This window comes from Gouania willdenowi, chromosome 6, assembly GCF_900634775.1.
Source record: "Gouania willdenowi chromosome 6, fGouWil2.1, whole genome shotgun sequence".
Lineage (NCBI taxonomy): Eukaryota > Metazoa > Chordata > Actinopteri > Blenniiformes > Gobiesocidae > Gouania > Gouania willdenowi.
Genome location: NC_041049.1, coordinates 59,924,057 through 59,940,264, shown reverse-complemented (window position 1 = coordinate 59,940,264; position 16,208 = coordinate 59,924,057). Strand labels below are relative to the sequence as shown.

The 16,208-nt window shown below is 35.8% G+C and overlaps 1 protein-coding gene across 10 annotated transcripts in view; it reads right to left on the bottom strand.

The window, feature by feature from the left end:
- The window catches only part of LOC114464424 (mucin-5B-like), a 44,557-nt gene that overhangs the window by 22,047 nt on the left and 6,302 nt on the right, over positions 1-16,208 (bottom strand). For all 10 annotated transcript variants that reach the window (XM_028448595.1, XM_028448598.1, XM_028448604.1 and 7 more), the window contains exons 9-27: positions 16,040-16,157; positions 14,791-14,929; positions 14,594-14,698; positions 14,437-14,506; positions 14,218-14,355; positions 13,262-13,426; positions 13,096-13,190; positions 11,950-12,076; positions 10,981-11,236; positions 10,520-10,569; positions 10,335-10,435; positions 8,737-8,888; positions 8,505-8,643; positions 7,727-7,837; positions 5,834-6,013; positions 5,509-5,748; positions 5,255-5,411; positions 3,337-3,465; positions 1,551-1,701 (exon numbers count right to left, since the gene is read on the bottom strand). In XM_028448595.1, coding sequence (XP_028304396.1) covers positions 1,551-1,701; positions 3,337-3,465; positions 5,255-5,411; positions 5,509-5,748; positions 5,834-6,013; positions 7,727-7,837; positions 8,505-8,643; positions 8,737-8,888; positions 10,335-10,435; positions 10,520-10,569; positions 10,981-11,236; positions 11,950-12,076; positions 13,096-13,190; positions 13,262-13,426; positions 14,218-14,355; positions 14,437-14,506; positions 14,594-14,698; positions 14,791-14,929; positions 16,040-16,157 — 2,623 coding nt within the window. The remainder of the gene's footprint in view (positions 1-1,550; positions 1,702-3,336; positions 3,466-5,254; positions 5,412-5,508; positions 5,749-5,833; positions 6,014-7,726; positions 7,838-8,504; positions 8,644-8,736; positions 8,889-10,334; positions 10,436-10,519; positions 10,570-10,980; positions 11,237-11,949; positions 12,077-13,095; positions 13,191-13,261; positions 13,427-14,217; positions 14,356-14,436; positions 14,507-14,593; positions 14,699-14,790; positions 14,930-16,039; positions 16,158-16,208) is intronic.

The following is a 16,208-nucleotide window of genomic DNA, read 5'->3' as shown; positions in this document are numbered from 1 at the left end:
GGAAGCAAAAACCTTCATTCGATTAAATGTTTAGATAATTTGTTGTCTCATTTATATGGCCTACACCAGTGGTCACCAACATGGTGCCCGTGGGCACCAGGTAGCCTGCATGCACCATGTGAGGTGCCCTCAGGCCTGTTCTGAAGCTCTCTTCACCAATGAGCTCCATCTAAATTCTGATTTACTTACCAGGATTCAAACCCAGACAGATAACAGATGATAGATGTAATCAAAGCCTTAGTAGAGTTACACACTGCTGCACTTTATATGTATTTGTATTAAATTAACCATTTTTGAATATTGAATATTTTCACTGAAACACTGTGGCGAATGTTTTTAGGTGTTGCCGATTTGGTATATGGGTTATGATAATATCTGTCAAACTCATGGCCAATGAGTGCTGTGAGCACTAGGGTTTCCTTTGCTGAAGGTCTGGTAGCTCAAGTATTGGTCTCCCATCTTTTAAAAGCTGTTGTTTTTCCTCAAAAGAAAGTATTTATTGTCTCTTGCGCTGTCATCCTGCCTGTAGTGTCATTCTGCAGAATGTAGCAGTGGCCACGCTGTATCAATTCACTAATGCACTGTGAACATACACGTAGCATTTAGCATAGCACGGTTACATCCAAAGGCAGTGTAGCAATCTGCCTTTTTAAGTAAATGGTTTTTATATATCTCAGCCCTTCTAAATACACTCATTCAATGAAACACCACTGTATTTGTAGGATCGCAATTTTCCCATGCTTTTATCACATTACTGCAGTAATTTTAAATCCCAAAATGTTCAAAGGACTGATTTTGTCACAAAAATCAATAAAATCTAAAAGAGAAAATCCTGCAGGACTGATATCTGTCACTTATTGCTTGGATATTGTCAGTGCCTTACATACTTGTATGTATGTATAATTTATACGTCAAAGTGCAAACTTGGGGAAATTATTGTTGAAATTGCTCGTTTACCTCCCTAAAATCTGCGGCCCACTTAAAATCAAACTAATTGATATTTTGTCCCTGAACTAAAATGAGTTTGGAACCCCTGAAAAAAAACAAAGTGGATTTTTGTAAAATATTACATATTGGTTAAATTGTACTGGCGCCCTGTCCAGGGTGTACCCCTGCCCATCGCCCAATGAGAGCCAGAGATTGGCACCGGCAGACCCCCGCGACCCTGACAAACAGGAATAAGTGGGTCTGAAAATGGATGGATGGATGGTTAAATTGTACAAACATGTTTTATGTTTTATGATTATTTTTAGTGGCTAGCAAAATAGGAACATAAAGACTTAATGTGAAATGAAATGAAAATGGAAACAATTGCATAAATGAGGAGAAATAAAATGCTGCATGTTGAAACATAAATTGAAAAGTTAAACATTTAGTATTTAATCCGTGTTTTTTAAACTTGTAGCCCTTCGGGCTATTCACTAGCTTCGAAGAAGCTTGCAGTTTCAGAAAGGTTGGTGACCCCTGGCCGACACATTAACACTGTTTTCCTCTACACTGTCTATCTTTTGGTAATGCCTAAAGCATATAATGGACATTGTCCGCCTTACCAGTACTGACAGTTTTCCTCTGAAGGTATATTTTCCCCTTCTTCATAATGCTTCCCTTCATCATCATAGCAGCCACATTCGTCCTCTGACACACACTTCATCGTGGCTTCTTCCAAAAAAGGCCGTTCCGGTGGGCAATTTGGATAGCAGCCTAAGGAAGTAAACCATCGTAATAAATTGCAATGAAAGTACAAATCCCACTTTCAAAACATCTTGAGAATTGCCCTGCCTTACTATAACGTTTCATTTTCTTCTTGTCATTACCCTACCCCTTAACATACGGTAGCACTAGGGTGTGCCCTCTTCCTATCATTTCTTTGACCCCTTTTCAAAACAGTCAAAACTTCTTCACAAATACTATATCTTAGAATTGGTTGTATAACAGATGTCAAAAAAAACACTCATGCCCTCTGTTCACTTCTGTCTGAGCAGTGAAATGTTCTCCCTCCAATACGTTCTCTACTTACGCCACTACACTTGTACAATGATGCAAGCAAAAATTGGCTATGTTCTTATTCTTCTCTTTGTTGTCCTCCAGAACTCCCCCCACTAAGTCATTCAGAGACAAGCAAACATAAGAGTGTCAAACTCAAAGCCTGTAGGGCTACATGATCATTGTAGACTGTAGTAGGGCTGGGCGATATATCGAGATGGAAAATTACAATATTGCCTATATTGATATATATGCATATATATAGGAGTCACTGCTTCCTCTTCTTGTCAGAAGAGCATTAAAAGCAAAGTTATATGGATTTCTGAGTGCGTTCTGACCCAGACCTCCCCCTAAACATCCCCACTAAAGAATTCATTAACACATGCTGTCTCTTATAGGAGAAAAAGGCAAAAGTGGCACATTTTGTGAAACTGTTTGTTAATAAATGTGCTTGTGTGGCATTTTGCATCAGCAGATTTAAAGCAGAATTTAGTTTTTGGTCAGACTTCATTTGAATTAAAATGATCGAGATTATTATTGTATATCAGCATTTTGAGATGTGAGTTTTGGTCCATCTCGCCCAGCCCTAGAGTGTAGCATGGTTTTGCATAAACTAAATCAGTGTTTCTAAAACTGGGGGTACGTAATGGCACTACAAGGGGTACCTGAAAGAGCGAAAGTGGAAAATTAACAAATGAAAAATGGGGTTTTGTAATGTTTATTTTTAGTTTAAAATGATAATCATAATATTTATTATGAAAATTATCTTGATTAGAACATGAACTAAAAATACAAAGGTCAGTGTCGGTCACACACCAGGCAGGAGATGATTGCAAATGATCAAATCTATAGAAATGTATATGTTCAGGAAACACTAAATACTGTTTCATTCCACTTATTTACAATGGGATTCTTTCAAATGTGTCTTATCACTCATTCATTCCATCATTATGATCTATAGTTGTTTTTTTCATAGAATTCTGAACAAAATGTTGATGGCAGATGTGTGATATAGGCGAGGTGGTAGAGGGGTCGTTAGCTAATCGAGAGGTTGGGGGTTCAATCCCTGTCAATGTGTTGAAGTGTCCTTCAGTCTAGGGATAATGAGCTCTATATACCATTTTTACCAATCATCAAATAAAACCCCCTTTTATTGAGTCATATTTGCTACGGATTCCTTCAGACCTTATTTGGCTAGACATATGAAATATGAATTCACATCCTTGCTGTGAAATGCTGTGGACTTTGAATTTCTTCAGGTACCGAGCGTTGGATAACCTGACTCACGTAAAAAAAAATAATTCAACAGTATTGCAAAAGCCCAAAACCACTAGCAAAAAAACTTCTTTGTACCTTCCAATGGTGGAAGCTGATTGTAGCATTTTCCTGAAGGATTTTTGCAGGTCTTCATGCATGGTTTTCCACACGGTTCATAGTGCCACTCACATTCTCCATCAGCGTTGTAATAATCACAGAACATAGCTAATGAAACAAAGTAAGAATCTCACAGTCAAGCACATCATTTGGCATTTTAAATAAAAAAGTTCATGTTGCAGTCTAAAGTTATTGAAAGCAATTGATTAACCATCCCAAGATTTACGTTTCAAATTTGTAAAACAATTAATACGTCCCAACATTGTTAAACTCAAGCCCCTTATTCCTGATAGTCTGGTATTGAAATAGATACTTTTGTCATACATGTATCATTTGAGACAAACTGAAAAAGGCTATATAGCAATTACTTTCCTATTACTTTCCTAACTTTATGTCTCTCACAAAAACTCCCACAGAGCACAAACACCCAGCAAGTGTGCATCTGGTGTGCATTAGTTTTTCTCTCTCACTAACATCAACAACGTCATAGGAAAATTGCTGGTGAAACTTAGACCCTCTGCCCTGAAACAAGCCACGCTACAGAATTCACTCACACGTACTGTCCTTTATGAAAGGAAAAGCCAAAAGTGTTGCAACATGTTGATATTGTGAAGCTGAATGGATGTTATTGAAAGTACATTTATTTTTGACCCAGAAATGTTTTTCCTGTAAAACGTTGAGGATTTTTATTTTTTATTTTTTGGAGACTTTTAGTTCTTATAACCCTGCACAGTAATGTACCTATTCTTGTTTACTATATGTACAATATTGTATTATTTTGATAAATGAACTGGTGTGATTTGCGCTGACTTTTGATTGGTACTTTAAAACATTGCACATTATTTTTTTTTAAATTACATATTTGTAATCAATATCAGTTACATAGTTCTATTTTATTTATGTTAAAAATATATCATATTTTATTAGTGAAAATCAGTATTCATAGGCTTTCCCTCTACTTATAGACAAAATAGACAGGTTTCAAGCAGATGACAAAAGAAACCAATCAGTAGTTGTGTTTCCTTTACAGATTTTTGCAAAATAAAAGCGATATTTCTAACGTGTTTCCAATGAAGGTTGTTCTCCTAACTCCTGTAAAATCTCATCCTGTAAGTATTCTCTGCAGGAAGATGGACAATCCAAACCTCCTTATAACTCTCTGTATTCCTTTGTTGTTTCACTTCTAATGGCACTAATAACTATTAAGTCTAATGCTAAGAAATGTCCCGGTATCCTCTTCTGTCCACTCGTACCGCGTCATGTTTTGTCAGAGAGAAATGGTCATGTGACCAGGTACGTCACGTCCTATGACGTATATTTATGGAAAAAATGTTTCCATAGTGCCTTCGCAACACATTTCAATATCGAAACGTCTAAAATTCCGCCTTATGAAAGCGTAAAAACTTTTTAGAGATATTTGAGTGTCAGGTGTTTCCATAACAGTTGTTATTGCGCTATTTAGATTTTGCACACTTCCAAGGGTAATGGAAACACAGCTAGTGATTCAATTGGCGCTTTTGCTGGTGCAAATTGGTGCTTTTTGCTGGTGCTAATTGGTGCTTTTTGCCGGTGCTAATTGCCAGTGCTGTTGACCGGTTTGCCGGTACAAAAGAAACCGATCATCTTCAAAAAGAAGACAAAATTATTCTCGCTAGAACTATTACATGGAAGTCAAGTGAAACTTCAAAGGCACTCAGCAGAACTCATCTGAGGAAGACTGGCAGTTGACATTGAAACATGTCAGGAGATAAAAATCCTGAAAAACCTTATCTGAATAAACGAAACCTCAACTTAATGAAACCAATCAGTGATTCAGCTGTTGGCCTTTTTGCCGGTGCTAATTGGCGCTTTTTGCCGGTGCTATGCAGAAGTAAAGCAGAGAAGCTTTGTCACTCACGGCAGATGGTGGGCGTTCGCCACTTAATGCAGGCTCCAGCTTCATTACAAGCAGCGGCGTATGCTGACACTGCTGCACAGAAACACTCACAGTCTCCCCCTGTGTTACAGGAACACGTGTCTCTCACGCAAGTGTCATGGTAGCTTTGAGGGTTTACCTTCAGGAAAATTGCCATTGAGTTTTCTTATTAGCCCCAAAGCAATTTGTACAGATTTAGAACAGAAAGTACATGTGATGAAACGTGGAGTTTCTACCTTTGAATGGCAGCTGGCGAACACTTGACTCTTGATGATGCTGCAGTGTTTTAAAGCCCACGCCTGTCTGTGTGAATACACTTTGCACGGATAGTTTTTGGTGTTCACATTTGGACACATTGATGAAACTTTCCAGCTGTTCCCAAACTCCAGAGCATCGACTACGACTTCTTTGTTTCTGGTTGTAAAGTCGTTCTTGGTATTGCCATCATAGTTCCCGCAGAGACCACAAACTTTCCCCTGTGAATAAATATGAATTTAGGAGTTTAATGGATGATAAATCCTGCTGATATGAAGGCAATGACCCACTGGTTTTCTCTCCTACCTTGTATTCTGAGCTGAGTTTGATCATGAGTGTTGTCTTTTTATTCCAGACAAGAATGAGGCCGTTCTTTGCTTCAATGACTAGATAAAGTCCCATAGTGTGCACCTGATAGGGAATGTCCTTTCCCTTGCTTTGTTTGATGACTTTCACACTTTCCTCTGACAGAATTATTAGATTATTCTGAATGGAACAAAACATACTCATTAATACAAGTCCTGAAAATACTTTATAAAAGAAAGGGGCTGCTGGTAAATAAAGGTGTAAAGGATATGATGTTTTTTGGTTAAAAATGTCCTTGATTTATGTTAGAATCTTTAAAGTTAAACAGTTGCGTATGAAATGAAGCCTAATGGGCTTGTTTGGTTTGCATTCAAGGGCAAAATGTATTAAAAGTTTGTCTTTTTTTTACAATGGTTCAAGATATTGTGAGGAGGAAATGCAAATAGATTGATTTAGCACATGCAATCTGATTTACCAAAGGTGGAAATGGTTTGTGGTGGTTGTTTTTGCATTTGTAATTAACATGTTTGACTGGTATTAACTGTCACAGCTTTATGCACAGATGGCTGCAGTTATTGTTGTGAGGAAGATCGACTTTTTTGTTTTTAATGAATACATAAAAAATAATTGAAACATTTTGTACATTTTCACATTTTTTCTTCATTTCAAATCTCAATTTCAAAAATTTTTTTTTTGTTCATAATTTCTACACAGCTTTGACTTTTTCACAGATATACTGCCATATTGTGTTTCTCCTGCTTATACTTATTTACTCTGATTCCATACTGTATATGTATTCACCAATCTCACTACCAACAGTGTCAAAAGTTCATTTTTGCTTGGGCCACTTTTCTCTTGCACATGAGAGGTTGTGATCGCAAAATTTTAGTTTAAACATTACACTCTTTTTTAATCTTGTTTTTTTTCCAGCTCTATTGTCCAGAGAATTTTAAAAAATATGGGTAAATAGAACAAATGAAAATTTGATCGATTATAGGTTTTTTACCTGACTAAAACTAAACTTGGAGTAAATGTAAATATATGCAGGGTATCTAAAATGCATTACGTTTATCTAAAAGTTTCAAACTAGATAAATATACAAAAGTTCATCTGTATTAATAATCCAATTAGTCGTTTATTTAGAAGTAGGGGCATGATAGTGTGAAGCACATGCTGCCAAATAAGCCAATCAGAAGTTAATATATGTGTAGAAAATGAGTAATTAAATGAACTGATACACAACTAAAGAATTGTAAGGAGTTTAAATTAGACTAAAATTTAATACAATTTCATTCTGAAGATGAAAAAAAAAAGACTAAATCTAAATCAACTGTCAAAATGAACACCTTTCAATACTCCCCTGATTGCATTTATTTCAATGCATATGCCTAATCAATGTATGTTTTTTGGGACATGTGGACAAGCCAATATGATGCAGGATTTCTAAATGTTAGGACTGGTTAATGTATGTATTTCTACTGCAGTAGAAATACTTACATTTTTTATGGAGTGGAAACTATTAGACCTTTCCAGCTCAACTGTTGTATTTTTTTGTGCTGCTGTTTTGAGTCTTCAGGTAATAAATACCTATACAGGCCAAATATGGGTACCAAGTTCATTATTAACTTGTGTTAAATTAACATAATTCTTTTGGGTAATTTTACCATTAAGAAATTAATGCAGAGTTGCAGTTGAAAATCAGGTGACTAAATCATTTGAACCTTACAGAATAAATTGGTATTACGTTGACTCAAAAATAGGTGGAATCAACGTGATTCTTTAAATAATATAATTGAAATCTTTAGGTTTGATGAGCAATAGGTAATTTGATTGTGTGGGGCCGATGTACACATTAAAATTAAGTAAATTCAAGGAACTTTTTTTTATACGTACCCCTAAAAAGAGCTTGATCACAATGGAGCAGATTCTCTCTGATGCATCACAGGCCGTGCTGTCAGTCAAAACCCTAAAGCTGCCATCGTCATCGTCGTCTGTGCAGAAATCCTGCAAAGATGTGCTCAGATGTGAGTATCAATCAATAGTTTTTCAAATTATGGCTATATGGGGAAAAAAAGAATCTGTGTGCCCTTTGTTCTTTGATTACTCCTTTTTAAAACCAAATCAAAAATAACAACTAAACAGCGTGGTTATTTTGGTTTATTGACTTAAAACCAAAACATAAAAATCTAATCTTGTTCTGTTTATACGATATTTGGATATTAAAGGGAAACTAAGACGAGAGCTTCATGTTTTAATCTCACCACACGGAGAGGACTCACAGACTGACTTTTACTCTCAGACAAAAAAGGGAGCAATGCATAAGTCACATTACTGATGAACTGGTAACTTAAAACATTATTAATGCACAAATAGTAAAAAGTCTGAGTAAAAGTAATAGAGTAAAAGTCTGCCCCCGTCTGAGGGTCCCTCTTTGTGGTGAGATTAAAACATGAAGCTCTTGTCCTAGTTTCCTCGAAAATATCACACAAACAAAGATTTTATTTTAAAACAGTTAAATGCTGCTTGTCTGGTTTTTGATTTTTCTGTATTTCTGTTTTGGTTTTAAGTCAGAAAAACAAAAATAACCACACTGTTTATTTGTTATTTTGATTTGGTTTAAAAATGGAATAACCAAAGAATGAAGGGTACACGGATTAAAAAGAATCTATACCTGAGCAAAGTAGTAACCACACAGTCCACTGAAGGTGAATTTCTTTTCATCAAAAGTGTTATAATGTCCTTCTCCGTACATGGTGCAGGTACGGTCACACATGCGCTTAGTGCATTCCCAAATTCGGTTTTTGCATGTGCTAAAAGTTTAACAAACACATGTGTATAGCTTTAAAATGACAAGACAATGAATCTAGGCATCGACATACTGTATATGATGTATATGAGCTCACCATGTATTGCAGTCCACAGAGATCGTTTGTCCAGGGTGGTATGTTTCTTCGTTATGTGTGCAGGGACAGTCATCCTTCTTAATGCATCCGCTCAAACCATCCGACAGCAACCCATCAGGACACACACAGCCTGAGATGCACTGTGTGTCATCCTATACAAAGGATAAACAATATTTACATATATATTTAAACATATATTAGAGTTTTGGATATTATCTTATCAAGTTGATTTTGATGTCATTTTTTGTTGGCTTTTTTCCAGATTATTTTGCGTGCACCATTATTGTAATTGATAATAACAGCAATAGTAGTAGTTGTTGCTCTTTTTTCCAGTAATGTGGACAGGCTGCGAGGCCTCAGCAGCTGAATGTCTAATCATATTTGATTATTCAATCTTTACATTTATCCTGCAATTCTCTTATATTTACAGTGGATTATTTTTTTTAACAAGTTATATTTTGCAACAACAGACTGACTTTTAACAAACCCAAACCTTTGGGGTCTGTACTAAAAAGCTGGATAAATTTATCCAGGATATAGCGCTCCCATTAAAGGGGCGGAGTTAGCATCGTCAGACCAACCGCAATCATGGAAAAACAGTGCAGAGCAACTTACGTCACAATTGAGGAATAATTACTTACAAAATATGAACAATTGAAATCCATAATTGAATCCATAAAGAAAAAACAGGAAGAAAAGAACACAGACAGGAAGCTGCTGACACTCCATGATGATAAACAAACAGAGCTCTGACCACTTTCACTTTATTACAGCACACACGTGTTTCTATTCAGGCAGTCCTCCTTAAGTTACCACACACACACACTGGGATTAGAACACATTGTTTCACTCTGATGAAATGAAAGGATTCATTAATCCAACCAGGATCTTCTAACAATGTGCAGCTCATTTTACAAGAGAACTGACTGGTCAGGAGGCGGGGCTTTAGTACCCGCTCAGATCCACTGATCCACTTCATAACCTGGTCCAGACCAGGTAAGGTGTTCAGACTAAGTTAACATGGTGATTTAGCCTAAGTTACCATGGTGATTAAGCCCGCTATGAAGTTAGCCAGCGTCGTAGGAGAGCACACACGGAATAAATCCCAGAAGTAAGCACAATAAGAGGAAATCCAGCTTTGTAGAACAGGCCCTTGAAGTCTGAATGGTTCACACAATGACTTCTGTGCAATAACCTGATGATTTGTTATCTAGTGTCGGCATTGCAGTTATTATTATTAATTTTAGAAATTGATTCACACCTGTCTGTCTGTCTATATACACTGCTGATAAGAAAAATAATGATACAGAAAACATTTTAAAAAAATTAAATAAATAAATTTAACGCCAAGTCAAACTCTGCAAATTTCCCCTTAAGTCAATCATAGTTCTGGGAATTTAACCTGTGCTGTTAGGAAGCAACACTGATTGTAAATGAGTTTCACCTGCTGTTATGCAAATAAAACAGACATCAGGCTGTATTTAGAAGCAATTATTAACCCCTATTAATGGTTCAGCTGGTGGTGACTGACCACAGACTATTTCTCTATGCTCGTTCTTTCTGGCTAATGTTTAGGTAACTTATTGTTTTTAACTTACGCAGTCTGTATCCAAAGTCTGGCAGCTTTTCTGACATTCAGATCCTTTGTCACCAGGTTTTGCCATCGAGCAGTTGAAGAAAACCATGGGGGATATGCAAGCTGGATAAAGTGAAAGGAAGTATTAAACACCACTCTGCATGCTTGGTCTTAGTAAAACTCACTGTAGAAGCACTTTGTACTTACATTGACTTATTGGACTTCCTTTACATTTGAATTGTCCTCCATGGCAGACACTGAGCAAACAACAACCATAAAGAAAAGTTATCATTAAAGAATGAACAAAACTTTCAATAAAATAATAGTTATAATTTATATATGAATTATTTTCAAGTAGTTTAAATAGTAGATTAAAGTAAAAAAAAAATGTAAAGATTTAATAAAAAGACGTAATAATTGTTTTTATTGTATCATTACTTCATTCTGTGATTAATAACTATGTTCACATATTTATATAACATTTTACAAAGGGATGAAGGTAATATCACAGAGATTTAAGATCAGTTAACATTGCAGCCCTCTGACATGATTCCAGTTTTAATCCTGTTTTACAAGGCAAAACAAAGGTAACCGCATAAATCATCATCATTTTCAGATCCCAGCTGGGTTCCAAATAACGGTGAATATCTGATGAATTAATTCCTTACCATGTACGTCCCTGGAGAACGATGACCTCCCCTGGTCTCACCACCTTATCTCCATTGTAGCAGGAGCACTGGGACGCTGTGACACAGTGTCCTTTCTCATTCAGATAGTGTCCCTCAGCACAGCCACATCCGTCAAGGGGGGTGAATTTAACCCCACAGGTAACGTCAGATTGACTCAGAGAGAGACACGTACGCCCACAGCTCTTCATCTGGTAGTCGTAGACATAAGTGGGCGGGCATTCCTCTGTGTATTTGTCTGTTGAATAATAACAAGCTGAGTAAAACACATACTCATAAGAAACTATGTACTGTAAATCAGTGGTTCTCAAACTTTCTTGGCTCTTGTTCCCCTTTCTCTTATTTTTGAATCAAAAACCCTCTTTGTTCGACTACAATATTTAGGTTAGAAAACAATTTTATAATAACTGTAGATCATAATAATGGAATGAACGAGTGTTCATATCAATAACACCCATTTTAAAAAAATCTCATTTTGTAATTAAGTGGAAAGAAACACTATTTAGTGCAGTGGTTCCCAACCTTTTTTGGATCGTGACCCCAATTTGATATCAAGACATTTTTTTTATATAGTTTTTTTTTATCTCAGATATATATATATATATATATATATACTGTTAAAGATTGTTTTTTTTTTAATTTAAAACATGAATAATTCAATTATTCAAAAATCTAATAAGTTTTCAGAATTTTCAGGCAACCTCATTTAGACTCCAGGTGACCCCAACCTTGATCCTGCCCTCAAGGTTGAAAAAGTCTGATTTTGTGGCTCCTGAATAGATTTATTTCTATAGTTTTTATTATTTCTGGTCATCTCAAGCTTGAGGTGGGATCAAGACTGACACTTTATTTGATCATTTTTTCTCTCTCTCTCTCTCTCTAACCCCCTGTAGAGCCATTGCAATCCCCCATTTGAGAAACACTGCTGTAAATGACTGTATTGCGACTTACGACACACAGTGTTTCTCCATCCATTGAGAGAGACTCCCTCAGCAGCACAGGCATGAACATATGAGGATACGGCAGCACACAGACACTGTTCACTGTTCTCACAGGAACACGAGTCATAGACGCAGGCCTGGACAACAACAGAGAAGTTAGAAAAGGCTCAAGAATTCAAACAATTAAAATCAAATTTTAAATTCCGTATTATAGATATCGTGTTGGAATAAATGAAGAAGCAGAATGGTTGGCACTTAATTTAATTATGCAGAGGTCTGTAGAGAAGATACACTTAACCAATATCAAACCAAATCAATCTTTATTTATAAAAAAGCGCTTTCCTTACAATAAAATTCAGCTCAAAGTGCTTTTACAAAGTAAAAAATAAAAATAAATAAATATAATATCAGTCGTACATAATCACACCAGTGCTGATATTTCAGCACAACAGTGTGATATTGCTTTTATACAACATTTTTAAAACTGCATTTTATTAGTTAACAGTAATAAGTGAGAAGAGATTATGATTTGTTAGTTTATTTAATCATTTGGAGGTGTGGAGTGGAGAGCACAGTGTACGCTTTTAGAATGTCTGTCGTCCAATCAAATCACTTGGTCAAAACTAACTGTTGTATAATAAGCTACAGACCTAGATTCTGTTCACAGATTTCACATTCACATTTTCTTAAGGTTTGCTTTTTGGAGTTTTTTAATTACCATGTCACTTTAGTTTTATGGATGATAAACAACATTTGGACTTTGTTTATATGCTTTGTTTATGTACTTTGGAGGACTTGGAGTTTTGTTTTATCTGAACTTTTTAAAAAATCTTTATATGAGTTTCAATAAAAACACTCTCCTTACCTACACCTACCTGACAGTAATATACTGCATTCTTCTTCTTATTTTGGATGCTGAAAAGGACTAAATGTAAAACTCTTTGCTAATTGTTTTTGGATTTTATATTGAATTTCAGCTATTATATAAAAATAAAATTATGAAACTTTAACTCATGCCTATTGTGGATCAGCACCATGCTGTGACTTTATTCTAAAAAACAATGTTGTTCCTAATATTAATGTTTATCATCTTCTTTTGCCTTTTTATTCCATAGATCTGGGTTAGATTTTTTACAATTGCAAAGCATTATCTTACTGCTTCGTAGGCTTCGGGATCGACTTCAGAGTGACAGTCGGCAAAAATATTATTTGGGTCTGACAGCAGGGAGCACCAGTATTTGGCAAATTTCTCTGAAAAAAAAAGAAAATGAATGAACTTGAGGATTATTACAGGTGAATCTACCAATAAGATAAGGATTTACCCTTTTCCACACTTAAAGAACAGGGGTCTCCAAGTACATTTGTCACATCTAGACAACTGGTCTTGGTTTTCCATGTGTTGGCGAATGCTGCAGCCGTTCCCTGAATCAGTCCACATGTGGTTTTAAAGTCATCAGCTTCAACGTCATTGAAATCCCCACAGAGACCTGAACAAGGGTAGAAATCACAGTAACTTAGTGCGTCATAAATGAACCTAAGCTTAACCAGGGTTGGGATCAATTATAATTGTAATTGCGTAATTGATAATTAATTACAATTATGACATAATTATAATCATAATTGTAATTTTAAAATTCTGTCGCTGCTGTAATAGGAATTGAATTGTTGATTAGTTCAGATAATTGACTTTGTATTTGTGATTACTATGGTAATTCACTAAAAACTTTCTATTACAATGTAATTACATGCAAAACAGTTCTATGGCTTACACGTATGTAGCTAACAAATATTAAAATATGTTTCATAATACGTTTTCCCACTACCTGTCAGTGAATTTTTACACTCATACAGTTGCTAAGGGAAAGAAGAGTTAGAGGTTAGTGGGTTATGACATCATTTATTTTATTTATAGGGACGATACAAAGAGTAACAATACTGTGAATGTAATTGATGTTTTGTACAGTTTAAAGCTATTGCTAAATTCCAACTCTTGGGCTTAGTTGGGCCTTTATAATAATAAATGCACTAAATATAAATGTAAAGATGCTAAAACTACACTGTACACACAAAAAAAACCCCTGCATACAATCCTCACAACGCTATATGAATAAAAGTTAGTAAAATTGTAACTGAAATTTTGTAATTGAGAATGTAATTGTAATTGACTTTCAGGGGAAAAATTATAATCATATTTTATTTGTAATTGGAAAAATTACTGGTTATTGTGATCATAATTGATTTGTAATTGAACAATGTAATTGAAAAAGGTTGCTTATACCAAGAAGAGTTCCCTTTTTGGAAACACTGGCTTTGATGTAAACCTGCATGACTGGGACCAGCTGGATCTCTAGATGGATGCCGTACTTGGTGTGGATCACCAAAAAAAATGTGGATGGTCGGAAAATTGTGATGTCGTCTGGGAAAGAGAAGTACAATAAAATAAAGAAATATGTTTTGTTTAATGCGAACTATAGATTTTGATGAAATAAACACTCACTCATGATAAGAGGCAACTGGGAAATCATTTTGTTATAGAAGACATTTCCATTGGCTTGAACCACAATTATCTGCAACACAGAGTTAACATGTCAGAAGACACTCAAACCTTTATGGGGAGACCCTAGTTTAAAAAGACAATACTGCTACTTATTTACCAGGTGTTTTGGTAGCATTAGTGTGACAGTAGTCAGGCAAGTCAACCTATCCGCTTTTTCACATCTCACCAAATCTCCAAGAACACTGAATGTTCCCTCAGTGTCCTGAAGTCCAGAACACAGAAATGTTACACAGTTACAAACTGCTTGACCATTTACAACATCTTCATGTTATGAACAAAGACGTGTTTTCTCACTTTGGTGAGGACGTAGGAGCAGGCTCCATGAAAAGTGTAGGTTTTATCGTCATATGTGGAGATGTGGGAGCCACCGAGGATGGAGCAGGTACCATCACAGTCCAAGTCTACACATTTCCACTGACCATCCATACACGTGCTGTTAAGAGAGGTTCCACCAGGTCAACAAGACAAAAGGGAATCCTATAAAACTAAAATTCAGTCATGCAGGAAAAATGACTGAGCTGAGTTCATTAAATCCAAAACTAGAGCGTCTAGACTGGTTCTAAAATCATTAAGTCACGATAAATCAATCCTGGATCAAAGGTGAAAGTATCACATTACTGTAAATGAGTGGCTTTTTTAAATACTTTTTTGATTATATTTCAAATCATTAATTTTACTTGTACTTAAATACATTTTAAGTAAAGTAATTAGTTACATTTCTACACTCAACTGTGACTGAGTAAATTATGTTTTTTGTGAAACTACAAAAAATGAAATGACCAGACAACAATCAAATGCATCACATCATAGCCAACCAATCAGATGAAACATAATGCATCACATCATAGCCAACCAATCAGATGAAACATAATGCATCACATCATAGCCAACCAATCAGATTAAACATAATGCATCACGTCATAGCCAACCAATCAGATGAAACATAATGCATCACATCATAGCCAACCAATCAGATTAAACATAATGCATCACGTCATAGCCAACCAATCAGATGAAACATAATGCATCACATCATAGCCAACCAATCAGATGAAACATAATGCATCACGTCATAGCCAACCAATCAGATTAAACGTAATAAATAAATGGAGTTCTAATTGTGGTAGATTTGGTCTCTTCTTTTTTATGTTTCTACATGAGATGTTTACTGTTTGCAAGGGAAACGTACCAAGATTTATTACCAACAATAAACGTGGGGGTGAAAGTAACTAGTACTTTGAGTACTGTTTATTAGTTACTTTTAATTTGTACTTGAGAATTTTATATATGATTTAATTGTAGCAGTACTTGATCACAAATTTCAATCAAGTTACAATACTTCTACTTCAGTAGTCTAGAGCAGATTAACTCATTGTAACTTAAGTCACAAAACATCCAACTTTCCACTATCTTGCTTTTGTATAACCAGATACCGGATATGATGAGCCAGGATAAACCAAGAGATCCCAGCTTAATCCCTTATCCTACTTGTGTACAATGGGTCCTGAGGACATTGACAATCAAACTGGATAAGTTTAGTTACCATTCCTGACACACCCTCCTGTAGGTCTGCCCGTTCTGGTAAGGCTGCCCTTTGTGTACACAGGAGCACGACTGAACAGGTACACACCCTCCCTGAGTGATGTCATCAAACACGGTACCTATAGGGCACACACGCACGCACGCACGCACACACACACACACACACACAC